The sequence below is a fragment of the Arachis ipaensis genome, chromosome B05 (genome assembly GCF_000816755.2).
Source record: "Arachis ipaensis cultivar K30076 chromosome B05, Araip1.1, whole genome shotgun sequence".
NCBI classification, from domain to species: Eukaryota; Viridiplantae; Streptophyta; class Magnoliopsida; order Fabales; family Fabaceae; genus Arachis; species Arachis ipaensis.
The window spans coordinates 1757689-1784544 of NC_029789.2; the positions used below are offsets into that span (position 1 = coordinate 1757689).

General features: G+C 33.0%; 4 protein-coding genes, 1 long non-coding RNA gene and 1 other non-coding gene across 8 annotated transcripts; 2 read left to right on the forward strand and 4 right to left on the reverse strand.

The window, feature by feature from the left end:
• LOC107642379 (secretory carrier-associated membrane protein 4) lies at positions 369 to 5506 on the forward strand. Of its 3 annotated transcripts, none has more exons than XM_021122773.1 (12): positions 369 to 621; positions 1669 to 1782; positions 1866 to 1928; positions 2087 to 2150; positions 2451 to 2573; positions 2821 to 2883; positions 2967 to 3060; positions 3206 to 3251; positions 3341 to 3408; positions 4020 to 4068; positions 4451 to 4533; positions 4769 to 4834. In XM_021122773.1, exons 1-11 carry the CDS (start codon positions 568 to 570, stop codon positions 4499 to 4501), a joined length of 789 nt encoding a protein of 262 aa, XP_020978432.1. In that variant the 5' UTR covers positions 369 to 567; the 3' UTR covers positions 4502 to 4533; positions 4769 to 4834. The 3 variants fall into 3 exon arrangements, with proteins under 3 accessions (XP_020978432.1, XP_016201199.1, XP_016201200.1); XM_016345713.2 differs by lacking the exon at positions 4451 to 4533 and adding an exon at positions 5088 to 5506 and having other exon boundaries at positions 378 to 621; XM_016345714.2 differs by lacking the exon at positions 4451 to 4533 and adding an exon at positions 5088 to 5506 and having other exon boundaries at positions 379 to 621; positions 2117 to 2150.
• On the forward strand, positions 8479 to 13987 carry LOC107639931 (phosphoribulokinase, chloroplastic; the record flags this gene model as incomplete). Its single annotated transcript, XM_016343492.2, is given in 4 exon segments — positions 8479 to 9080; positions 12445 to 12529; positions 12838 to 13082; positions 13507 to 13987. Coding segments are annotated over 4 exon segments (1184 nt in total), but the record flags the coding sequence as incomplete, so codon positions are not given.
• On the reverse strand, positions 14394 to 15796 carry LOC110263052. The gene has a single exon (XM_021103578.1). The coding sequence runs from the start codon at positions 15495 to 15497 to the stop codon at positions 14394 to 14396; it is 1104 nt and encodes a 367-aa protein (XP_020959237.1). The 5' UTR covers positions 15498 to 15796.
• On the reverse strand, positions 17299 to 17537 carry LOC110271683. Its single transcript, XR_002362250.1, has 2 exons — positions 17443 to 17537; positions 17299 to 17339 (listed from the first exon to the last, which is right to left on the reverse strand). It is a non-coding gene; the product is annotated as an uncharacterized LOC110271683 (long non-coding RNA).
• On the reverse strand, positions 17588 to 18727 carry LOC107639932. The gene is made up of 2 exons (XM_016343494.1): positions 18098 to 18727; positions 17588 to 18004 (listed from the first exon to the last, which is right to left on the reverse strand). Exons 1-2 carry the CDS (start codon positions 18725 to 18727, stop codon positions 17588 to 17590), a joined length of 1047 nt encoding a protein of 348 aa, XP_016198980.1.
• Positions 23815 to 23888, reverse strand: TRNAV-AAC. Its single transcript has one exon. It is a non-coding gene; the product is annotated as a tRNA-Val (tRNA).

Consider the following 26856-nt stretch of genomic DNA (forward strand, 5'->3'; position numbering starts at 1 on the left):
AAAATCTAAATCTATTATATAAATCTCAAAGCTCTACTTAAATTATAGAACAATAATTTAATAATTTAAGATTATATTAAAACCGACAAAAAATCTATCATCTCAATTTTTTTAGAACTATTGGATTAGCTTAATGTAAACTAAGATGGATGGGTTAACAATAAAATTACTGGAAACAAAATAGTTCATTTGCTAATTTTATCTAACTAATTTAGTTTTTTAAAAATTTCAAATTAAGTTCACAATTAAAATTATTCTCAAATCTTTCTTTTTCAGACATAGGAATTTAGTTGGCCAATAACATGATTCCACTCGTGTGTTGTGTAAGATTACCAAACAGCACCTCCCGCGCCTTGCGAACAAGCCAATCCAACTTCAAGAAAAAGCGTGAAAAGTGCTTTCTCTCACCGCACGCACTTCAAATTTAAAAACAGTGTCTCACTCACTCACGCAGTCACGCACCTAACTGTTCGTTCGTTCGTCCGTTCAGTTATTCTGTGGCACTCCCAACGCTCATTTCTCCCTTCAAAAAATTTAGGGATCTAAATCTAAGCTCTCTCATTCACCATGAATCGCCACCAGGATCCTAATCCGTTCGAAGAAGAAGTTAATCCTTTCTCGGTAATCTATTCTCACTCACATTTTCACATTCTCGATCTGTTTCTATTTTTAGTGCTTGTTTTTCTTCAGATCCGATATTGTTTCTCTTAAACTAGCTAGATTTTGGTGATGGACCTGTTTTTCTATAAATGAAAAAATAAAATGCTTACGTGGCTTCTACTTTGATCTGGATCTGTGGTTGGTTAGTTTGTCTTTTGCTGTAATTTCACTTCTCTTGTTCGGAAAATTGAGAACGATTGTGTTTGCGAATCTGCATTGAGATGGCAAATCCGCGTGTAGCTTAGTGTGCATGTTTGTGGATCTGAATTCTACGTAGGTTTGCGGTTTCTATTATTTGGTCTATGAACTCCGCGAATTTTAGTGAATGCTCGTACTGCTATAGGCTATGCGTGTTTTATCTGTTTTATTTTAATCGTTAGCTTTTTATCTTTCCCAGTCATGAACTCATGATTGATGTGGCATAGTTCTATTCTTTTTTTTTATCAAGTTGTATATCAAGCTGGATTGTTTAAGTTGAAGTGTTGTTCTTGCATTTAAACATATATGATGTGGTTTGTAGACATAATTTTCAAATTGTGCCTAGCAGAAATGCTTAAACGTTGAATAACATCTTTTTGCTGTGGATCTGCTGAAACTTTGAAAATAGCACAAAAAGTGTGATGATCACTCTGGTTTTGCTGTCTTGTCTCCTGCATATTTTTGAGTTTGCAGTGTGTTGTTGGTTTCAATTGCAAATATATCACAATATTGCCAATATGTAGTTTAGTGTTTTACCATTAAAGACAGAATTTGATTTACTTAATGATTTGAGCTTTATTTTAGATCTAATTTTGCTCTTTATGAGATGTTTGATTGAAACCATGTAAGTTTTAATTAACTAATTTTACCAGCCAATCTTTGGAAGCCATCTTGTTGAGATAATGTGGGTGTTATAGTTTCAATCTGGCGTGCAACTTGTTAGTTTTTGAAGTTTTAGCAATTGATGCTTTATCGTTTTCATTTGTGTCATAAAATAGCCGTTTCATTCCATTTGTGGAAATCTTACAGAATGGTGCTGGTGCTCCTGGATCAAAATCACGTATTCCACAATTGTCATCTGAACCAGTGGGCTTTGGCCAAAAACATGATGCTACAGTTGATATTCCTTTGGATGTTACAACTGTAATGCCTTGCTAATTCAATGATTTTCTTAAGACTTGGATTCTCTTCAAGAGGCTGATTTTGCTGCTGTGATGTAAATATAGGACTCTAAGAAAAAGGGACAAGAGCTAGCAGCTTGGGAAGCAGATTTGAAAAGGAGAGAGAAGGTTGATTTTTCAACTTTTTCTCCAGGATCCTGCTTTTTACCATATTTATTGTTGACTCTTTCATAGTACCTATAACAGTTATATTTATTAACTGTCTTCATCTATATGTTCTTATTTTTTGTTCTACTATTAATCAACTGGTATGCTTTGCCTTCAAGGATTTTGACTCTTTCAAAATGTATACGCAGGAAATAAAAAGAAGAGAAGAAGCTGTTGCTAAAGGTGAATAATGAGACTCAAACATGTGACTTCTTGATTAAGTATCTTTTTGTTGTATTTCTAGTCTCTGAGGTCACAAAAAGAAAGAGGAGAGGAAAAATTGAAATTTTAAATCGAGGGAAAACTTGTAGAGAAAAGTTTGTTTCTCCAGTTTTCATTCCCTCTAAATTTTCTTCAGTTTCTCTTTGACTGAAAAATAAAAAATTTAAAAACTAAAAAAATAATTTCTCTCCATACATCCAAATATAGAGTAAATTTATGCCAAGTCAGTAACCTGTTTTATTTTCAACATTTGCTTATCAGCCGGTGTGCCTGTTGATGATAAGAATTGGCCTCCATTTTTCCCAATCATTCACCATGATATTGCCAATGAGATACCAGTTCATGCTCAGAGGCTGCAATATTTGGCCTTTGCAAGTTGGTTAGGTATGGTTGCTTAACTATCTTATTATTTATTAGGCAGCCTGGTTGGTTATTTCCGAGACATATTATGTGTTCTCTTAGTTAAAAGAGTAACTGCTTGTAGGTCTCCCAAATTAAAGGAAATAAATCTAAACTCTGTTGTGCTATTTCATGATCTAATTTTTCAATATGATTAGACGTGGATTTTTCTTCACAATACTATACAACCAACTTTTTTTTTTATCGTTTATCTTTTTTTATATCTTTTCAGGAATTGTTCTATGCCTAGTTTTTAACGTAGTTGCTGTGATTGTGTGTTGGATCAGAGGTGGCGGTAAGCTGATTCTTCTACTCCTTTGATACTTCCAGCTCCCTCTTTCTAGTGAAGTGATTTGGATTTGTGTAAAATAAGTGCAGGCTCTAAAATTTTTTTCCTTGCGGTTATTTATGCTCTTCTTGGGGTTCCACTTTCATACGTGCTTTGGTACAGGCCCCTCTATCGTGCTATGAGGTAAACCATGTTAAGCATCGATAAAACTGCCTAAGTACAAAGGGTTTGTGCCTAGTATGGTTCCCTTCTAGTTAATAGGTGGGGAGGTTTCAGTGTATGGGTTTATACTTTATAGTCTACTGACTTAATTGTTTTTTATATGCAGTACGGATAGTGCACTGAAGTTTGGTTGGTTTTTCTTGTTCTACTTGGTAAGCTGTTCTATTGTTTGATGCTAGCATAATATTAGTGAGATGAGAACAACTTATTAATTCTTTTTTTAATTACTGTCTTGATGCAGATTCATATTGCATTTTGCATCTTTGCTGCAATTGCGCCTCCTGTTGTTTTTCATGGAAAATCATTAACGTAAGTTCTGCATATTTTCCTTATAGAGCTTGTCTAATTAAAGTTCCATAAAGTTGTTGCTATTTGATCTCGTATATGTACTTGGTATTGCCAATAATTTTGGCGAATTTAGAAATAGCCTAAGGGTAGAAGTTTTCAAAACTTGCATCTTAGAACATGCTGGTTTGTACATTTCCAATGATAAGATTTTTACTGTAGGTCCGGGGTAGTATGACTAGAATTGAATGTTTGTTCTGTAAGAAATTTGCATTTGGATAAATGACCTCGCTTGGAGAATGTCATGTATATTAAAGCATCAGGGTGTTTGTACTGTTTTTGGTGGTCCAAACAAACACTTCACTTGTGTAGGCATATGCAGGATTAGAGAGGCAATACATACTTATTGATATTATCTCGTCATATTATTTTTCACACTGAGGTGGGGAAGGACTATCATGACTCTAAATACACCAAAAATGGAACTTAGCACGTGTGCTTTCTATTAAAAAGTACTTGCATGTCTTTTTGGCTTTTATCTTATGGTAACCCTATTACGTAGTCATAAGTATTGGTGCCTATTAGATGAACGTAGTCTTTTCTTTACATTTGAATTAATTCATTAAAAATTTCAGGGGCATTCTTGCGGCAATCGATGTTTTCTCAGACCATGTATTGGTTGGGGTAAGTTGCCTTTGATGGATGCATTTATTTCTTGTTCGGTGAAACTGTTTCATCTGTTCCTTGGAATATCATCATTTCAGCCATGAATGTTTTATTCTGTAGTGTGGTAACTGTTGATAGTTATTTATTAAAAATTTAGAAGCACTGTCAGTCTTGGTTGATCTTGAATGTTGTTCTTATAGCCCTCGAAATGTAAAGGGAGATATGCTTTTAGGTACCTTAAAATGAAAAGCGTCTTTAAGATCTGATTAATGAATGTCATACGTCCATGGAGACAGTTTAAAGATAATGTTGATGTCCATCTCTTGTTATTTGCACTTGATCTTGTCTGAGAAACAAACAAAACGATAACCAAGGAACTACTTCAGGACCTTCAATTCAGATGAAGGGATGTATAGTTTGTGGGAATTCAACATATATGGAACTAGAGTGACTGGTGCCTAGCTTCTGTAAGGCATGAGTAATGTGAGATTAGTGTTTCTTGTTTGATATATTTTTTTGTTTAGTTTTTGTTAGAACAAAATGATCTTGATGCTCTGGAATTGAGGATATTGGAAAAGCCGTTTATATTTTACACTTTTCAACTTGAATTAGCTTGACAAAGGAAAATTTCTGTACCTTTATGAAAAAATTCAAGTTCCACAGCTGTTTGCTTGTGCTTGCATGTTCAAGTCCAAATTTATGTTTGGTGTTGTTGCAGATATTCTACTTGGTTGGATTTGGTCTATTTTGCTTGGAGGCTCTTCTAAGCTTGTGGGTGCTTCAGGTGAGGGATAAGACATTTGCAATCAAATATTTATATTGCTCCCCAGCTTTGGAAAGTTCAAAACCTCAAATAATATCAACATGGACTATTTACTGCAACTTTCAGAATTTAAATGATAATAATAATAAATCTCTAAAACATGTCCATGGTTGCAAACAATGGTCACATATGTTAGTTATTATCCTGGTAGGTGGTAGCATATATTGAACAGTGGTTTGCTGATCATGATTGTTTCTTTCCCTTGTGTCTGCAGAAAATATACTTGTATTTCCGGGGACATAAGTGATGTTGTTCTCAGGTTTTGATCCATCGGCATTTATGATTCAGTCACTGGCCATTGTGGCTTAATATATTCTTTATTTTTGCCTATGCGCTTCATTTTTCGTCACAATATCTATTTGTGTATGAAAGTTTAGGGTGTGTAATTTGTAGTTTGTGAAGTCTAGTGTATTTCCTCCAGTGAGATGAGAATTTGATTTTGATAAGCATGTGTAGTAGATTCCCATTGTTAGTACTAGTTTAGTGGCATTGTATTGGTGATACAGATCCACCTAGACCCTAAATTTGCTGATCATTCAGACAAATTGTATTCCATACTTATTCAATTACCGTCATGGAAATGATTGTATGTAGCCATCCAAAAAAAAACAAAGGAAGAAAAAGCAAAGAAAAGAAATAAAATAAAATGAGTTGTTTTATCAACAAAGTTGATTTTGGGATGTTATGAACATCTAATGCGCCAGCTACAACCTTGAACAGAAGCGAAGAACTGTTTCTCATTTAAAAAGAAAAAAAAACCAGTGAATTATAACCTGAGTGTTTCTTCAAAGTGACAATTATCGAAGAGCATACAGGTTTATGTGAATTTATTATTACTGATATTTCTTGGTAGAGAATAAAATCTTCCTACAAATTTCCCCTGTTTAATTATAATCCGAGTTTATTCTGCTCAGATTAGAAAAGAAGCAAATGTCAGGTTATATTAAGAATAAATTTGCATGTGACTAAATCCATCTCAAAAGTACGGTACCTTTTTTCGCAAGATATTCTCAAAGTGTACATGAATAAACAAGAATACTAGATGCCACCAGGCAAAACAAATGGTGTAATCTACAAATTTCAGTAAAAATACGTCTTTGTTGGCACAGTTGAAATTTGGAAAGTTATGCTCAAGCAAAGGGTTCATGGTAGGTTCCCAATTCAAATGTCTAGAAAACCAGCCATGTCGCCCACTTATATACGAATCAAGCCACGGGCACTTGAACTAAAACAGCAAGCTTCTTATTTCTTAAGGCTCTATATATTATATATTTCGTTGGTTGAAAAAGTATATATGTATTATATGAGCCTTCCATTTATGCTGTTTGGTTGTCTTATTATAGCATACTTTACGTGTCATATTTGAATAGTCATATATGGACGTCTGGCTGCATGCTTTACGCCAACGGTTTGTCGTACATAGTTATTATTAAAATAATTACAAGTTGATATAACATTAGCATTTAGAGTAAATCTCAAAAAGAGCATATAAAAACCAATTTAGTATGGTTTAATTTACTCGTTCACTTTAATAAATATTAAAAGGTCGAAAATTTTTTTATCTATACATCAACTAATCGGCCATAAAATCTTTATATATACAGCAATGATGTAAGTTGGTCTAGTGATTAGTTCACTAGTTCGCTTAAACAACTGTCGAAAGTTCTACGACAAATCTTTAAATGAAGCTCAGTACCGTAACAGATTATTACATATAAAATCTTTTTACTTATAAAATATACACTAATCTCGCTTATGATATTCAATATTTGTGTATTTATGAACATGATATCAAACTACTCTGTGGAAAGAGAGATTAGAGTAGACATAAAACTCTCCTGAAAATTATTAATTATTGCAAGTCAAAGAGTATCTATAAATCATTCCACCCTAAAGTCAGCACTGGCCAACCATATGACCCGAATGTTCTCCTTCTTCGTCAATTATAGTGTAATAATATTAAGTGAAAGGAATTCTCTTTTGCCTGAACACACGCACGTAATTTGTCGGCGCAGAGTGCATATGCAAGAATCTACATCTAACTTCCCTTTCTTAAGTTTTGAAGAAGGTTCCAATGAACATAATACAACACATACAATTGGTTTAACCAAAACAAAGTTCTTAAACCATCTGCTGAACTAATTAAAATACTATATATACTATATACTCCAAGTGTGATGGAACACCATATTCTCATATTGGCAGTGACATAACTAGCATTCTTGCAACTAGCTATTGCTTTATAAACCATAATTGAATTTGTTTAATTAAAATTATTATTACTCTATATGGTGGCGACATATGGTCAAAAATTAGACTAATCACTATATTGTTAGTATTTGACCAATTGTCCATTTATTTGATTCTTCACCAATATGAAAAAACTACACGTTTGTGGCTATGTGGCATATGCTTATGTACCTTATTACTAACCAATGTCCACATCTTTTTATATGAAACTACTGGAGAAAATTGTGTGGTCCTTGATAAAAAAAATATACATGGCTTTCATCATGCATGTTTCTCTACAGCAAGAAAATGAAAGGGGAATGAAATTAAAATTGGGCAATTCTTACACACACATAGATATTAACAAAGACTGAAGAGTCCACCAATGGATTGAATTGGATGGCATTTGCTCCGCATGAAATCTACTTAACTCCACACCCTTGATCCCTCATCTTCAAATAGCCACTATGAAGATGCCACGTGGCATGTCAAATATCCAATATGCATTAGCAGCCTTAAATACTAAATAGTGGTCTCTTAACCTTTTTTTTTCTTTTAAGTTGTAATCCCATTAAAATAAATTCTATTTCTAAAAATATGATTAATTCGACTTAAAATTCATAGTTATTTTTTCTATTATAAAATTTTTTACTCCTTGCAATTATGATAAAGACCTTTTAGAAAGACAAATTTATCTATCACTTTACTTGATCAATAATAATAATAAGAAAAAGTATAGGTACCAACATATTATCTGTGAATTTATTGTTAACAATAATTAGTTATTATATTTTAAACACATATATAAAGAAACACATCTAAAAAATATATCTATAAAGACACTTCTATTAAACACAGGTATAAAAAAGACATTTTTATTAGACACTCCACAAAGACACTTTCATTAAACACAATTATAAATAAGAGTTGGTAGAAGTTGGTAGAAATGTTGTTGGTTGAGATTGTAATAATAATAGTTTCTATAAGTATAAATTTAATTATTTTCATTTTCTTTCTCCTAATAATAAAGTAAAATATCCTTGCTACTTGTCATTTTCATATTTTCTTGAAAAAATAAAAAATAGTAGTGAGATATGAGAGGACAACTATGCCCTTCTGATGCTGATCAATTCCAATTATCAAATAAACCCATACTTCTGTAGTCTTAGAAGAAGCTACAAGTTTGTCCAAAACAAGGGGTAGTAACATGAACCCATACACAAAACAAGATGAAGACACATTACTTTTATTTTTCACTATATTTCTTTTATTTCCTGCCATACATATTCACATATAGCCTTTTGTTTTTTCGGATTCAATTCCACCTCTTATTTTTATGTGTTCCATACTTCTTCTTGGAACGTCCCCTATCATAATCCTCAAGAACAAAAAAACCCCACATATATAAAAACTTACTTCTTCTCTTCAAATTTCTCTGTTTCAACACAATCTCATCAACCCCATCATCAAAAACACATTTAGGATTCCACCAAAGACAAGTAGTGTTCTACACAACAACCAACAACAAAAGAAGCAGCAACAAGAGAAGCGGAAACAACAATAATACCGGCCGCTATGTAATAACATGCGCGGCCGGAGACACGGTGGTGATTGGTCTTGCCGCAGACTCGGGCTGCGGCAAGAGTACCTTCATGAGAAGGCTAACAAGTGTGTTCGGGGGCGCCGCGGAGCCGCCCAAGGGCGGAAACCCGGACTCGAACACACTTATCAGTGACACAACCACCGTGATATGCTTGGATGATTACCATTCATTGGATAGAACTGGAAGAAAAGAGAAGGGTGTGACTGCACTTGATCCAAGAGCCAATGATTTTGACCTCATGTATGAACAAGTTAAGGCTCTTAAGGAAGGAATTGCAGTTGAGAAACCTATTTACAACCATGTCACTGGTCTCTTGGATCCACCAGAAGTCATCAAACCTCCCAAAATCTTGGTCATTGAAGGTTTGCATCCAATGTAAGTACATATCCTTTCATCATTTCTAGTTATAATTTCTTACTTTTTCTTATAAATTAGTAATATTTTATTGAAAGTTAGCTCAATGTTGTCTTAGTGCATATGTATGTTACAGTTGTTTGATATTTTCCCAATAAAGTAAGGTGTTTGTGTGAAGAATATAAGATTAAATTGGGACACGGGTCGTTATGCTGAATGATACCTTATCTATCTCTCCATAGATTGTATGGCGCTCAGGAATTTTGATAGAAAACTTTCTAACCTTCCAAGATATGGTGGGTCCTTGGCATGCATGCCTACGTGGATTTTATGTATATAATTTTCTGGAATAATTAATACAGTTAGGCATAAAATTTTAAAAATTTGAATGGTATTTTCTGTTATTGAGATTATTTTATCGGGACAAAATTTTTTTAATTAAGTTCTTATCGTAACAAAATTTTTTGATTTAGCAGAATATTTCGTTTCCAAATTAAAAATATCCTCAATTTTTTTTTATATCTCTAATTGTGTCTCTCTTTTATATTTTTATAAAGACAAAATTAACACTCTTACTCCACTTCTTCCTTCTGTCTATCTCCCTCCTCTACTCCCACTTCTCCTTCTTACACCCTCACTCCTCTAACCTTAACAGCACTCCTCATTTTCCTTCCCTCCTTTCCAATTCTACCCCAACGACCTTTCTTTTCACCTCTCGAGCTCAACCTTGATGACCAGAACACAAGGCCACCAATGGAACCTTCTTAGTCAAAGTGAAGCCATTGGTCTCAACTATATCAATTTTTTCATCACCAACGCGCTTTCAATTAAAACATTGAACCAAAAGAGCAATGATCAAACTTATTTCTCTAAAAGTCAACCCTTTACCGGAGCACGCCCTTCTCTCAACCCAAACGCAATCAACTTTTCCAGTTCTCCTTTTTTCTCGAACTTTTTCGACTTGAAGCTCGTTGCTTTATCCCAGTTTTTGGGGATTATGGTGTCTTTTGGGATCTTACAGCCTCTTATGGTGCACTCTGCGTCAGAGGAGTGGGGTAGCAGCAAGGGTGCTGGTGTGTATAAACAAAGCGTCTAGTTGATAATGTTTCTGAGGTAAGTGAAATTTGGAATGCCGGATTAACATGAGTGCGACACCGTCATCTTCGGCTTCTTCACCTTCATTGTAGTCATGAGTCCGCTGCTTCCGTATCTTCCTCCCAAATCGTCTGCCACTCTAATCCTCATCAATCATTTCATCTCTCCGACATTAGAAATTCTCTCAACGGTTATTATTGTCCACCCCTGTATTCTCTTTTCATCACTGCTTGATCGTTATCAAACAACTATTTACGTAGTTATTAGAATAATCATCTAATGAAATGATCATCTAACAAAAAATCGATAACGACGCATGAAGGCAGGGAAGGAGATCCGGCAACAGAGTAGTTACGCAACGACAATTTCAGTTAAGTAAGGTTGCGAATATGCTCCATAGGCTTCGAACCCGAATGCGCAGCAACGAGAGATAGAAGAGGAGGAAAGTCAAATCAGTGGCAGAAAGGCAACATCAGTCTCAAATCCCATGAGATAGAGAGGCTGGATAATGGCGGATAGGGGCGTAAGTTATCGAACTGGACCAAAAATTATCGCAAAACCAAATCAAAATTACAACAACCGATTTAAAAACCGAAAACATCGATTTTTTTCTGACAAAATCGATCGGTTCGGTTCAATTTTCGGTTGGTTCGATAAAAACTGAACTAAACCAAATCGAACCGAAGATATGCATACATTTCAATGTTTTAACCATCTTAACCTTTAACCTAACAACAAAAATTCTCAACCCCTAACCATTTCAATGTATTACTCTTATTATTTTACTTTATTGACTATTTTGAACCTCTAATTATTATTCTTCTCATTATGAATTAAAAACTGAAAAAACTGATCGAACTAAATCGCCATTGGTTCAGTTCGGTTCGATTCAATTGTTGTAAAAACAACAAACCGAACAGTTATGTATCTGTAGGTACCGAACATATCGGTTCGGTTGATTTTTAGTCCAAAATCGAACCAAACCAAACTGATAACACTCCTAGTGGCAGATACTTGGTTGATGCATGCAAGGGTGTTAAAGAGAGGGATATATATACCATGACTCCATGAGAGCAGGACGGACACAAGAGGGGCGAGTGGCGGCCTCGGCCCCTTAACTTTTTTTAATAGTAATAAGTTATTATGTATAATTTAATTTTTTTTAAAAATATTTAGTATTTAGTCTAGTATAAATAAATGTCGAGTCTAATTTAAATATTAATGATTTTTAATATCTAAAAAGTAAGTAACAATATTAAAAAAAATTTAAAAAAAAGATATTATTACTAATATTTTTTAATTAAATAAAAATTTTCAAATCTCATAAAGTGAATTCTTTTTCTTTTTGTGACCATCTTTTTTTATTCATTTGGTATTAATTCTCTCTGTCTCAATTACTACAATTAAGAGATATTTTTCAACTATGAATATTGTGAAAAATAACTTAAAAATAAAATAAAAGATGAATTTCTTGTTAATTGTCTTTTAATTATATTGAAAAGAAAATTACTGAAAAATTTGACATAAATTCTATTATCAATGAATTTTATGATACGAAGAATCGACCACTTTATTAATAAAAAGTATACACATATTTTTTTACTTTAAATTATATTCTTTATTGATATATTTTTGTAATACATCTTATATTATATAATTTTTTTACATAATTTTTAATATTATATGTGTTATTGACCCACATATCGTGATCGTATACTCTCAACAATAACTAAAAAATAGAGAGTTTAGAATCTCGCTAGAGAGCCAATGGAGTATCTGTACAATGTTCGATCTTTGGTCCAATATGAATAAAATGAACATCACCCATACTATCCAGAATAATCATTAAGCTAATTTTGGGGTTCACCAAAAATCGAACTCTTGACCTTTCGGATCTAGAGTTCTAATACCATGTCATGAAACCACTAATCTCAAAAGCTTAACTTGACAGGAAAAGGTAACACTAATGGTTATATCTTTAAATACAATTTTTTTTAAATTACAAAATCTAAAATTAAAAATGAGAAAGTCTAGGGGGCGCACTTTTATTAAAATTTAGCCAGCACTTAACCATCAAAAGAAAAGTGAATATTCTCATACCATTTGATGAAATCTCACACCATTAAAAACACTAATGATGGTTAATTAATTGCTATAAATTATAAAATTTGTTAATCCCCTAACATTTCTCATTAAAAATAATTAATTCATAATCTGATTTATGATTTTAATTTTAATTTCTTTNGCTATATCTTATAATTAATGATTAATTATGTCACAAATATTTCAGAGAGACATGGCAGAGCGTGGACACAGTCTTGAAAGCATCAAGGCTAGCATTGAAGCAAGGAAGCCTGATTTTGATGCCTATATTGGTATTACATTGAAAAATTCATATTCTTAGAAATACAAAATTGTGTCTAAATATGTAAATTTTATTTGACGTATGTACAGTTATTTTTATATAAAATTAATAATTAAGAATTATTAGATAATAATTTAATTAAATTTATTAAATTAGTTAATAATTTATAAATATTAATTTTATATAAAAAAAATTTTATATAAATTTTTATTTTATTTTATTTTCTAGATAAAAAAAAGATACCATTTTATATGGGTAGACAATTATTTAACAAAGGACAGAATATTAGTCATTGATCATTATGTTTTATGCATACAGATCCTCAAAAGCAATATGCAGATGCAGTGATAGAAGTGTTGCCAACTCAGCTGATCCCAGATGACAATGAAGGGAAGATTCTAAGAGTGAGGCTGATACAGAAAGAAGGGATTAAACACTTTAGCCCTGTTTATTTGTTTGATGATGGTTCCACCATTTCTTGGATTCCATGTGGAAGGAAGCTTACATGCTCTTACCCTGGCATCAAATTCTTCTATGGACCTGATACTTACTTTGGAAATGAGGTATACACATATATACTTATTATTCACTAATCTTTCAAAACTTCAATATATCTTTAGTAAAAACTTTATATGAAAATATTGTTTTCATGTGAAGTTAATGGTTAAGAAGTGGAAACTCAGGTACAGTCGACTTCACGTGAAGTTGATATCTAAGAGTCGTTAGATGATTTGACTGATTTGACTAAATTTTTATCTAACTACTCTCAGTTATCAACTTCACATGAAGTCGACTTTACCTGAATTTTCACCTGGTTAAGAATTATTAGATTAAATTATCATCACTAATGATTTTTAACCATCAATTTAACGTAATTCCCTGAGTTGTGACCAAAACTTTACAATGGTCTTTCATAATGAATTTTGTTCATCATCTAACAGTCAATCATTAAGTAATTAGTTAATTAATTAAACTTTTGATGAACAGGTGTCAGTTGTAGAAATGGATGGTCAATTTGACAGATTAGATGAACTAATATACGTAGAGAGCCATCTAAGCAACCTGTCAACAAAGTTCTATGGAGAAGTGACTCAACAGATGTTGAAGCATGCTGACTTCCCTGGAAGCAACAATGGCACTGGTCTCTTCCAAACCATTGTTGGTCTCAAGATTAGAGACTTATATGAACAGATCATAACCTCCAAGGCTGAGACCCCTGTTGGAGCAGCTAAGGCTTAGATCCATTTCATATATATACAGCCATTGAATTTGATGATATCATTAGATGAAATCAATCATTTTCTTCTTCTTTTAATCAATGTTGGCTTCTTGTTTTGGTGAGATCTTCTTCATAATGTAAAACACTCTTCTGTATGTATCTATCTATATATATATATGTATGTATGTACAATTATCTTATCTCTTGTAACTCATAATATCTAGAAAATAAAAAAAGTTAAAAACAAAAGGAGCTGAGATTTTTCAGTTATATATGTTGACATGATACTTGATATCTAGTGTACATTATTCATATATATCATACATTGGTTTCATTTTTCATATAAACTATGCTTTGACTCAATAAGTAAGTATAAATAACGGTGAAAACTCAGGTGTAATTAATTTCACGTAAAGTTAATAGCTAAGAATAGTTAGATGAAAATTTAGTCAAATCAGTCAAATCATCTAAGGACTCAGCTATCAACTTCACATGAAATCTGACTACGAGTTTTCACTACAAATAACATATGAAAAAATGTCAAATTAAGTTCTTTAGAATCATTTTCCAAATCATGGATCTTTAAATTACTAAAATCCACATGTGATTTGAGTAAAAGAAGTGTCAAGAACTTAAGAAAAGAAAAGAAAAAGGACTAGACATGGGGAGCAATATCACCCTGCAAGAGAGTCTCAATTCCAGGAGGAGGAGAAGACCACACCTGAAGATCATTCGCACTCTTGGAAGCAAGCTTGGCCAAGTAACCGGCAGCCATATTCGCCGACCGGAAAACATGGCGAAGCTGAACGTTCCACGGACGTCGAAGCAGCCTCCGAATCTCCTTTACAAGAAGATCCACTTCACCAGACCTCATCACCATACCATCATCAGACTCAGAACACTGAAAGAGACAACGCGCTCGAACACAACCCGTTTCGCAGCATAGATTTCGATGCCCCTGGTCCCAAGCAAGAACAAGTCCCATTCTCAAGGCACCAAGCTCCACTTCAAGAACATTGGTGGAATCACTGCGAATTGAAAACCCTAGCAGCCATTGACCTGTTTCAGATCTAAGCAATCCTCCACAGCCACTCATGGCATTGGTTTCGACGACGCTACCATCTACGTTGAGTTTCACCCAGCCTGGACTAGGTGGCCACCAATTTAACTCGGATTTCGCTCCTCTTCTGCTAACCTTTGAAGAAGATAGTAAGAACTTTGTTATCTCCTCAAAACTTGTTTTCTCTTTGTTACTCTCCTCTGTATCTGTTTCTGTCTCGTCATCGGAAGTTTCCGATGTGCTTTCGCTCATATCATCATAATCATTATTCTCTTCCTCTTCCTCCTCGTCCTTCTCGTCCTTCTTGTCATCATCAGCAGTAGTCCTGTCAGAATCTGTCAGAACTACTAGTGATGATGACGACGGCACAGGTGAGGCAAATAAATCAGTGAAGCCTCTGTAGTAAGGACTGCAGGTGTAATATGAATTGGAAGGTGAGGTTGGTGCGGTGGTGACACCCTTGGTGGCGAGTTTAGTGGTCGGAGTACGAGCACAAGTACGGAAACGAGAACGAAGACGAAGACGACGAAGAGGAGTTGCAGTAGAAGATGCTTCAAGGGGATCATCTTCAACATGAAGACGTTCATGGATGTCACGTGAATCGAGGTTCACCGATAAGGAACCTGTAGAACCACCGCCGTTATTATTATTGGTGGTGGTTTTACTGCAAATTCTTTTGAAGCAAAGCATGTGATTCATGTTTTGAAGAAGAATTTGGCAGATAGGGGATGATATAGAGGATTATTGCTTTCTAGTATCTCCCTAAATAGTAGCTATCGATTCCCCAAGAACAAGGAAAAGCGTTCATATCCATGCTATGCAATTGGAAACGGAACTTCCACACACAACGTTACAAGCTAGGTAGAAACTTATTCTAATGAATTAATTGTGTTTTATATCAGTATCATCGCTTTAGGTAGAAATTCAGGTGCAGTCAACTTCATGTGAAGTTAATAGCTAGAAACTGTTAAATGATTTGATTGATTCGACTGTACTTGAGATTTATTATTATTTTTAGTTTAGATTTTAAAAATATTAATAAAATAAAATCTTCAATATTAAATAAATAATATATGACAAGAATATTTATTTGTTGTGAATATACAAGAGATTTTCTCTTTGAGCACTACAATGAATCAACATGTCATTTTCCAATTATCACAGTTTCCCTGTAGAGAATATGTCAAAAAATTACATTCGTTCATTCCAATGTTAGGTATCTTAGACTTCAACCCAAAATTTTAAAATATGTTTGATTGGAGTTATAAATTAAATAAGTTTTATGCTATATAATAAAATGTGTCATTAATATCGATATAAATGTCTTTTTCCTGTAAAGTGTAAACACTTTAGCTGTTTCCTTGATTCCTATACTTAGTACGTACATAGCTTGTGTTTTATAGTTTGGTGAATCCACAAGACTTCTCTACTGAAAGTAATATTCAAGTCAATTGAATGATCTTAATCTATGCTATATCCAGGGACGGATTCATGTTGGAGGGAGTGAGGCAAGTGCCTCCAGCGAAATTTAAAAATTTGTTAACTAATATCAAGATTCAGAAAATCGGATCGGTCATCAAACCATTCTAGTAATTAGTTTATTGGTTTATTAGTCTAATCGGTTCAACCGGTGGTTCAACCAAAAAAACCGTTTTAGAATAGAATAATAAATAAATTATAAATACACATCCTAAAATATAATTATAGTCTGATATAAATCTTAAAATATCTTCAAAATTTAAAACACTACATAAAATATCATCAACCAAATACATATGATCGTATCAAAATCCAAACTCAAAAGTTAAATAGTAATAAAAGCATATCTAAATATTAAATCCCAACATCATGGTTTATCAATTATCAAAGTCCGCAAGAACTTGTTGCAAATCTGCTTCGGTGGGATGATCTTCACCTTCATTCCCACCCTGATCAGCAGAAGAATCAAGAGATGCAGCATAAAGACCACTACTACTACCGCCACTTTGATATAAATCAGCATCAATTTCACCTAATAAAATAGACATGTTATCATTATATTTTAAACTAACAACATTCTAATAAATCATTAGAAACTAAATATACTATATTCACGCAATAAGTCATCCACATTACTAGGAATATCAGGCTCTTTCTCTACAACCTCTTCAGTCACCCAAAAATCAGCTTGACTGATACTTTCATAATCAATTGGATCATATTGTGTCTTTTGCTTTCTTTTTTCTTTTTCCTTCCTAAAAAGTTAAATACAATATATGGAGATTTAATAATTTACAAATTTGTTATGATAAAGATTACAAATGAAACAATATAGTATTTCATGAAACATATATTACCTGGATTTAAGACGCAAATTATAGGTAACATAAACAATGTCGTTCAGTCTATTATGCTCCAATCTATTTCTTCTTTTTGTATGAATCTGGTAAAAAAGGCTCCAATTTCTCTCACACCCAGAAGAAGCAGATGCTTGGCTAAGAATGCGAACAACTATCTTTTGTAGACATGGAGCAGAGCCTCCGAATAACCTCCACCATTCATCTACCAATTATAAAACCATAATATATTACAAGATATCAATTAAGAACATAGGAGCATAAAACAAGTTACTATTAATTAAACAAATATTCAGCCATATTCTTACCAGGCTTAAGTTCAGATGCAGCTGGAATAACTTCTTGTCTATCAAAACTTTCCTTTCAATCTCTATATAAATATATTTATTTCATTGCCTGAACTGAATTCAAATTGTTACACTTGCAATACAAGGTAACAAGATCAAGCAAACATCACATAACATCAGGTGCTTCTTTATAATTTTCATTAAAAAAGAATTTAGGATTCAGGAAGTAAGCTGCTGCATGAAGATCTTTCTTCAAATGCTTGTCCCATCTTGAGTTGATAATATCCGTGTACGGCTGATATGCAGTCTTGGATTGCCTAAACATCTCCTTAATTGCATCTTTTGCCCTTAGCATTCCTTTATAAACATATCCCAAAGATGGTTTGTCATCAGCATCAACAACCCTCAGCAAGTAAATCAGAGGGCCCACAAGTTTACATACAGTAAAGCAATCGTCCCAAAATTTGCAGTCCAGAATAATAGCACTCACAACTCTATCAGTAGCACTCCTTCCTAATTTGTGATCAGTGAAAATTGAATCTACAACCAATTGTTGCAACTCCTTTTTACAGACAAAGATGATCTTCAATGTAATAAACACAGTTGCAAACCAGGTTACACCAGGACGTACAATTTCTCTTCAATGAAGTCTCTGTCTTAGCCAAGATAAGAAAACCGTATGATTGTATACAAATACTGTGATCTTTGAAGTACGAGTTGCAAGGTTAGAAATTTGCGCCATGCTGCTTATATCATTTAAAATAAGATTAAGGCAATGAGCAGCACATGGTGACCAATAGATATTATCATATTTTCTATTGATAAGCCTACCAGCAGCAACATAATTGGCCGCATTGTCGGTCACAACATGCACAATATTATTTGGGTCAATCCATTCAATCACCTCAGAAAACAAATTACACAAGTGTGAAGCATTTTTTACCATACTGGAAGCATCTACTGATTTCACAAAGCACAAACCTTTAGAACAATACACCAAGAAATTGATTAACGTTCTTTGTCTTTGATCTGTCCAACCATCAGCCATGAGGGTAGTACATCCAGTTTCCTTCCATGCACTCCTATAACTATCAACTAGCATTTGACTTTCTCTTTTAAGATCAGCCAACAAATGAACCCTTAACTTATCATAAGAAGGCCCCTTGTAACCAGGTCCAATACCAGCAACACCATCCAACATATCTTGGAAATATGGCGACATCACAGCATTAAATGGAATTTTACAATCCAAAAGCCACCGAGCAAATCGTTTATCAACCTCGTGTATCGCCTCTTTGTTTTGCATAACACTTTTAATACTTGGTTGAGCTCCTGGAGTTGTTCTTGGTGCAAACATAGGAGGAATGACTTTGGCTTTTTTCTTTGGATCGCCTCCAACTCCTTGCTGACTCGAGGTACGCTGCTGTTCCTATTCTTCTTGAGCTATTGCCTCATCAATTGCATCCTGTACCTCATCACCACCCTCTTCACCAAAACTTACTTTTCTTTTCTTTTTGCTGGTCTGAATATCTTTCAACAAACTTTCCATCTGTTTTTCCACATCATATGGAACTTTAGGACATTTTTTCACGTCTCCAGTAATCTTTGCTAGATGTTTCTTCATCCTGTGAATTCCACCTCCATTGAAAACTTGTAGACAAAATAAACATTGATATTGTGGTTTTTCATTCACGTTTTGTAGAGCAACATATTTCCAAGCTAAATCTGTTTTTCCCCTAAGGTTAGAAGAACCTTGTGACTGACTATCGTTAGCACTACGGGAATTAGGATTAGCAGCATCATTCGAAATAGGAGTATCGGCAGGCATGTTATTATTCACAGAAGCATTATTATCAGCAGTTGCTTCTTGATTAATACTATCTTCTATAACTGAAATTAATAAAACATGTATGAAATTAAAAAGTAAAAACAGCCAGAAGCCCACAACACAACACAACACAAATGAACATACACAGAAATTGAACAGTTCACAGATGAAGTTCCAGAAATTGAACAGTTCACAGAGCAAGTTCACAGAAATTGAACAGTTCATAGATGAAGTTCCAGAAAATTAAACAGAAATCTAAGTTCAGTTCACAGAGGAAGTTGAGCTGCAAAATAGAAGACCAGCCAGCTTAATTTTCAAATTTTTTATTTCTTATGCTCAGCAGCAAATAGAAATTGAGCCGAGGACCAAACACAAATTGACCAACAAATAGAAATTGTGTAGCAAACAGGAATTGAGCTGCAAAATAGAAGACCAGCCACAGCCAGTTAATTTTCAGATTATTAATTTTTTATGCTAACCTACAAACAGAAATTGAGCAGAGGAACGAAGAAGGAAGAAGATGATCACTGAGCAGAGGAAGTTCATAGCGCAAGTTCACAGAAATTGAACAGTTCACAGATGAAGTTCACAGAAAATTAAACAGAAATCTAAGTTCAGTTCACAGAGGAAGTTCACAGAGTATCAATTTCATGCATGTTTCTACCGGGGTCGATGGAAGAACATGAGCAGAGGCGAAGGACAAAGAAGATGAGCAGAGGACGAGTCACTCACCTGGGGTCAATGGAGGGCTACCGGTGTTGACTGTTGAGGACCGCACGATGAGAGGGCTACTGCGTGCTGGTGTTGAGAAGATGAAGACGATGGAGATGGAGGGCTACTGGGCAGGAACCAGGCGACGATGGAGATTGGAGGGTTATTGGGGCTGAGGATGGCGACACCAAGGGACGAAGGATGGCGACAGGGGGGCTATGGTTCAGGGCGGCTAGGGTTCTCCATTGGAGATGATTCAGATGAATCATGAATGAATGGGGTCGGGGGAAGAAAGGGGGTGGGGTGCTCCACGAACGGGTCGGGTCGGGTTCATTTTTTTATTTTTATTTTTTTAAAATCATAAAACGGCGTCCTTTAGCATAACCGGCCGGTCACCGGTTCGGTCCAACTGGCCGGTTTTTGGCCGGTTCGCGGTTCTTCTTTGCACGGTTTTCAGATGAAGACCGGACTGTTTGTAGCGCCAGTTCACGGTTAAACCGGTCGAACCGACCGGTCCGATCCGGTTTTCAGAACCTTGACTAATACATAATAAAAAAATTTATTTGCCCTTACTGTAAACAAATAACAATTCAAAATTCAAATGAATTTGTTACAATAACATTTAAAAAAAAAGAGTAAAATAATTATAAATTTGTTATTTTATAATTGTGACTAATAAATAAATTTAAAATTTGAAAAAATATGTTTATATACTTAGTGAATATCACTGTTGTGCTGTGTATATATATAATATCAAATTTATTATTGTTATTATTATTTAATTTATAAAAAATTGATTAACAAACGTATTAGTGATTTTTTTTACATGGTTAAGTCTAATAACAAAGACATCCCATCCCAAGGTCTCACCCGTCCTAAACTAAAGTCCTTCATTTGAAAGAGCCAAAGAGTGAAAACAACACAAATATCCAATATAAGAATAATATGAAAGCACTTATAACACAATATGGTAGCAACTATGAATAAACAAATATAACAAGTAAAGTAATACCAAGAACACACTGAGATTTTAACGTGCATATAACCAGCCAAAATATCAAAATACCAAAGCTTATAAATGAGAAGCAAGAAGATGAAAAATATCCAAAAATAGAGCTGCTGTCCGAAGCCTATTTCTCTCTCTATAAACCTTCAATCAATATTTCCACCGTCCAGAATGAAGAACAAGATGAGAAGAATCTGCAGTACAAATTTCACGTCGATCCAACGGTGAAAAAATGAGAAACTTTTGTTCAAAGATTGCTATGTATAAAAACGAAACATCTATTTTCTCTCTTGCGAAGCCAATTTCTCCGACTGGAAACCTCCAATGAACATCTCCAGAATGAAAAATAAGATGAGGCAATTCAAATTTCAAGTCGATCCAACGGTGAACGAGTGAGAAACTGTTACTTGAAATTTACTACTTTGCAAAGAAATGAGAATTCTATTTTTTTTTCTTCTCTCTCATTTTGATCATTATACTCTCACTCTCAAAATGACCCTAAAAATCTGATTAGAGACAATAGATACAAAGAAACACCCAAAAAATTGAATTTAGACCTCACAAAAAAGAGAAAAAACCCAACATAATCAACATAAGCATGTAATTGTTATAAAAGCAACAATAAAGGAACTGAAATTTTTTGTGTATGGTGGTTTTGGAAGAATATGAACATGCATGATCAAATTATCAAAGATCGCCAAATTGTTGATTATGAATGCAAGAAGTGTGTTCAAATATATATGATTGATGACATAAATGAATGCAACTTATGTGTTTACATGCATATTGTACCAAGTTAAATTTTGGGCTTTTTTATATAAATAAATATAGAAAAATCTTTATTTACTAAAATGCGTATCAGGTAAAATAGTTCCAAAAATACGCATGCCATTTCAAGGATGATGCTTGCGAAGTGGGTTTGTACTCCATTTCAGCTTCAGCGACCACGAAATGGAGCAAACAGCATTAGGAACCATTTCAGGTGTGGCGTCCACGAAATGGGGTCCATCTAATGCCTGGCGCCAGCGAATTGAGCTTATCAGGGGCAGCATCAAGAAATTGTTGCCAATACAGTGGTACCGGTGCCATCTGAACTTCAGCAGCTTTCATTACGTGTGTTTGGATTAGAATTTACAAACGAGAATTAATTTTACAAATTAATTTTGATAAAAAATGAGTTGGTGTTAACGTGATTTATGTTTGGTAATTTTGTATCAAAGTAGATTATAATAAAATATTGTTTGGATTACAATATTACATCATTCAAAATAATTAAAAAAATTTATATGAACAATAAATACTAAAAATTCTATTAAAAAATATATTAATATACATAAGTAAACATAAAAAAAACTCTAAAAAAAATATTCATACTATTAACAAGAAAAATAAATAAAAAATGATAAAAATTAAAAGTTAACAAAGAGTACTAATAATAATATTAAAAAAATATTTATTTTTAAAGCATAGCCATAAAAAAAATTCAAAAATTCTGATGATTATTTCTTGTATCTTTTATTTATTGTAAATGAGATTAAATGGCAAGATTGGTAGAATGACAATTAACTTTTTAATTTATCAAGTGAAACAAAAGCTACAATTAAGTTCGCGTTTAGACGTAAAAAGTTAACCAAATAAAAATTACAGCGTCGTGCTTCTTGTACTTCCAATGTATTTACCAAACACACCCCAATTCGTGTGCGCCAGTCACGATAACCCCATTTCGTGGAGGCCGCCACTGATTTGGGCCAATTCGTTGCTGCTGCCCCTGAGTTGGACCAAGTCGTGTGCGCCAAGCCTGACTTGGTCCATTTCGTGCGTGACAGATGCGAGGAGGGCGAGCTGCAATTTTACTGTTGTTGTCTGCTCCATTTTGTGGTCGCTAAAGTTGAAATGGAGTATAAATCCACTTCGCATGCGTCATCCTTGAAATGGCCATGCGTATTCTTGGAATTATTCTGGTTAGTACGCATTTTGATAAATAAAAATTTTTATTTATTTATTTATATAAAAAAGCCTAAATTTTGTATGTTCACATGAATATGTTGTGCATATTCTTGTTAACTTGTTCACATTAGTTGCCTGTATAAAAGCAAAAAGTTTAATACTTCAAAGTTACTTCACAATGTAAGGCTATAGAATGAAAGAGCGTGAGAATGAGTTAGAAAACTTCACTATTAAAAACTTATAGATTAGAATTTTGGGATTGTTACTCCTTCCTTCTTTTGGTTTTGGTTAAAAAAAAAGAAAGATTGTGTAAACCTTTTTATATTAACTTTATATTGGTAACAAATATTTTATTTTTGTTTATTTCTCTTTAAGAATTGAAAATATATGCATTTTGATTTATTATTGCAAAGTATTTTATATATACCTAAAATTTAAGATAATTTGAGTATTTTATCATCCTTTTAATATTTTAGTAGAGATTCTAATTTAGGTAGAGTTATTACTTATCTTGTGTTAAAACAAATCACATCAATTTTCTTGTGTCAATCTTATTATTCTTACTCTAATATACTATTATGTTTATCTCCTAACAAAGTTCATAAAGTTTGAAGATGATGATATCTACCATATTTTGCAATTACCTACCATTGATAAGGAGACTCTTGACAGTTGTAGCCTTGAAGAGAAGAGCATTTACCATTTTACTTTTGACAACTTTATGTGGTTTTTATCATAGATGGTCAATATGCTAAACCTATTTAGGAAGAAAAATTTATAATTTCGAATGTGGTGATAAATTCAGGTCCTATCAATGGCCATGATTTGTAGTTTGGCCTTTTACAAGTAGAATAACAAATACTTATCCATTTTATGTTCATTAGCTCAAAAGAGAAGACAATGGCGTCGCCCGGACTCGAACCGGAGACCTTCAGTGTGTTAGACTGACGTGATAACCAACTACACCACGACACCATTTGACTTTAATTTTAAATATTTATTTATACATTTTGATAGAAATGTATTAAATTAATGAGATTATCATATTTAATATTTACGAGATGAAAAAAAAAAACACACATACATAATAAAAAAAAATAAACAATTTAAAAAAATTGTCATATTATTTTAAATGGTTAAAAAAGCTAATTTTTTTATAATAATACTCCGCATCCAAGTTATATTAGCAACTAAAGTCAATCAAGTCATTTACATACACGCGTACATTTTTTGTTTTATGCTCCTGTTGCAGCTTCTTCTTCTTCTAGGTTATTCTTTCTTCTTCCTCCTTCTTCTTCTCTTTTGATGATGTTGCGTCTTCTTTTTCTTCTTTTCCTTTTTTGTTATCTCTCTCGTTATCATCATCTTCAACAATTTTGAATTAAATGGACTGAAATAGAATCTAATGCAATTGAATAAAGTAATAATAAATAATTTTATCATTCTTTGCTAAAATCAATGTTGTTTATAAATTTGAATTTGAATAGAATGCATGAGTTTCCGAGTTTATAGAATAGACAATTTTCAGTTCATTTATTATTACACAATGGTGTTGTTATAATAATATTTCAGTTTATTTGCAGTCCAAGTGTGTTGTCGATAAACAATTTGTCCCAATGGTTGAGATGACTTTCAAGACAAATTGAATGGAATGAAATGAAATCTAATATAATTGAATAAAGTGATAATGAATAATTTCATTTTTCTTTGGTTAAAAAAAAAGAAAAGACTCAATCATCAACAAAAACACATTAAATTTATTTTTAGACCCAAATGAATCTCAATTAAACTAAGAAATGAATCAAAATTATTTAAAGAATAAAAAATTTGATCAATATTTATGAGCAACATCAAGTGAACCTCAATTAACACACAAATGAATCGAAATTAGTTTAGATTTGAACAAGCAGTAAAAAAACTAAATTATCAATAAAAACACATGAAATTCATTTCTGAATCCAAATGAACCTCAATTAAACTAAGAAATGAATCGAATTACTTAAGAAATAAAAGATTTAGTCAATACTTATCACCAGCATCAAGTGAACCTCAATTAACACACAAATAAACCAAAATTAGTTCAGATTTGAACAAGCAGTAAAAAAGAATCAATCATCAACAAAAACATATCGAATTCATTTCTAGATTCAAATAAACTTCAATTAAACTAGATTGGTCCAGTAGTTAGCTCGTTAGTTCTAGGAGCCATATGTTAATGGAATGGTTCTGCTGCCACCTATTTCCTTCTTAGTGGATCCAAAGTCATTGGAATTATTTGTTGACTAACAGAAATCTCATACTTTTGTTGCCTTAACTGATCAAATTACCATGTTGCTGCCACTGCTTTTGCTTCTGTGATTGTTGTTGCTGCCAAAACTCTTGATGAAGATCAACTTGCTGCACTGCTTGGGGTAGTGCAGCCTCTTCTTTGTCTTTAACCCCATTTTCAGCAAAGTTATTGTTACCATAAATATTCTTACAAGCTTTTGACTGACACTTCAATCCTTTAACAACTTTATCACCATGTCTCTGATGTCTATCTTGAATATTGAAGGAACCTTTGCAAAAAGCAGGGTCTGTACAAAATTTTCCTATCTCCATCACTATCAGATAAAGACATGATTGATTGGAGTCTATGTGAGAATGAGAAACTCAATGGAACAAGAAGAAAATGGAAGAAACTCTTAGAATCTTGTTTATGTATTAATAAGAGTAAAAAAGAATGAATAGTCTGTGTAAAGAAGAAGAAAAGAATTAAAGTGATTATCTGAATTTCCTCATTGATTGATTATATAAGAGTTTACAATATTTAGGTAGCGTTTGTTTTGAGGTAATGAGACAGAGACTGAGAGACTGAGACTCAGTATTATGTTTGTTAGTTCAGAGATTGGTACTAAAATTTCTGTCTCTGTCTCTAAAATTTCAGTATTTCAGTACCTCCAAAAAGTAGGGACACAGGGGATTAAAATTTTTAGAGATGGAGACTGAAACTTTAATAACATTTTATACCTAAAATACCCTCATTTCAATTAATTAATTCCAATTTTACCTTTTGTGCAAATTAAATTAGAGTTTCATTCTTGTTTTAATTTCTGTCTCCCATTTTGCACCAAACAGAATACTAAGATTTATTTCAATTTCTGTCTTTTAGTCTCTGTCTCTCAGTCTCATTCTTTCTGTCTCTATCTCTCTACCAAACGCTACCTTATAGTACAATCTTTGGCAATAAATTCAATACCAGAAAAACAGAAAAGAGTAGAGAATAAAGGCATTATCAGTATGGAATTTATCAAGTTCTTGTGAGATACATGAACTGAATTGCTTAACACAGCATCAACAGACCTTAACTAGAAACAAGATTTTTAATAACAAAAAAATTTATATATAATATAACAAAAATATTACTTGTACGTTAAAAATGGTGACCATTTAAACATTTAGGTTCTTGTCTTTTTTGGCTTTTGTTTGTGTTTATCAATTATCGTGAGAATAAATACAATAATTAAATATAATAAATATGTAAAATTATAAACACTAAAAATATGTGGTTGAACAGCATGATTCTTATTTTAAATCTAATACTCTGTTTAAATACCTTAGCATGCCTGATTGAGCTTGATGCATTTTTCAGGCAGTGGCTACTTAATATTAGGTTGAAGTAATTATATTAGTTGTCTTTTCAAAAGGCTTCATTTGAAAAAAATAATAAGATTCCTTCATTAACAAAATATGTGGTTTTGTCATTTATTAATTATAAATGTTAATTAATGCATATAAATACATTTTGAAATGAGTTAGAGAGAAGAATAATTTAAAATTCATTCTCTTATGGGAAAATGAAATTCCTCATTTTTAATAACAAAATTTTTTTGTTAAAATCCATTGAATGTTAAATTTTATTCTAAAAAATTATCCAAACACATTATTTTGTCATTAAAAACTT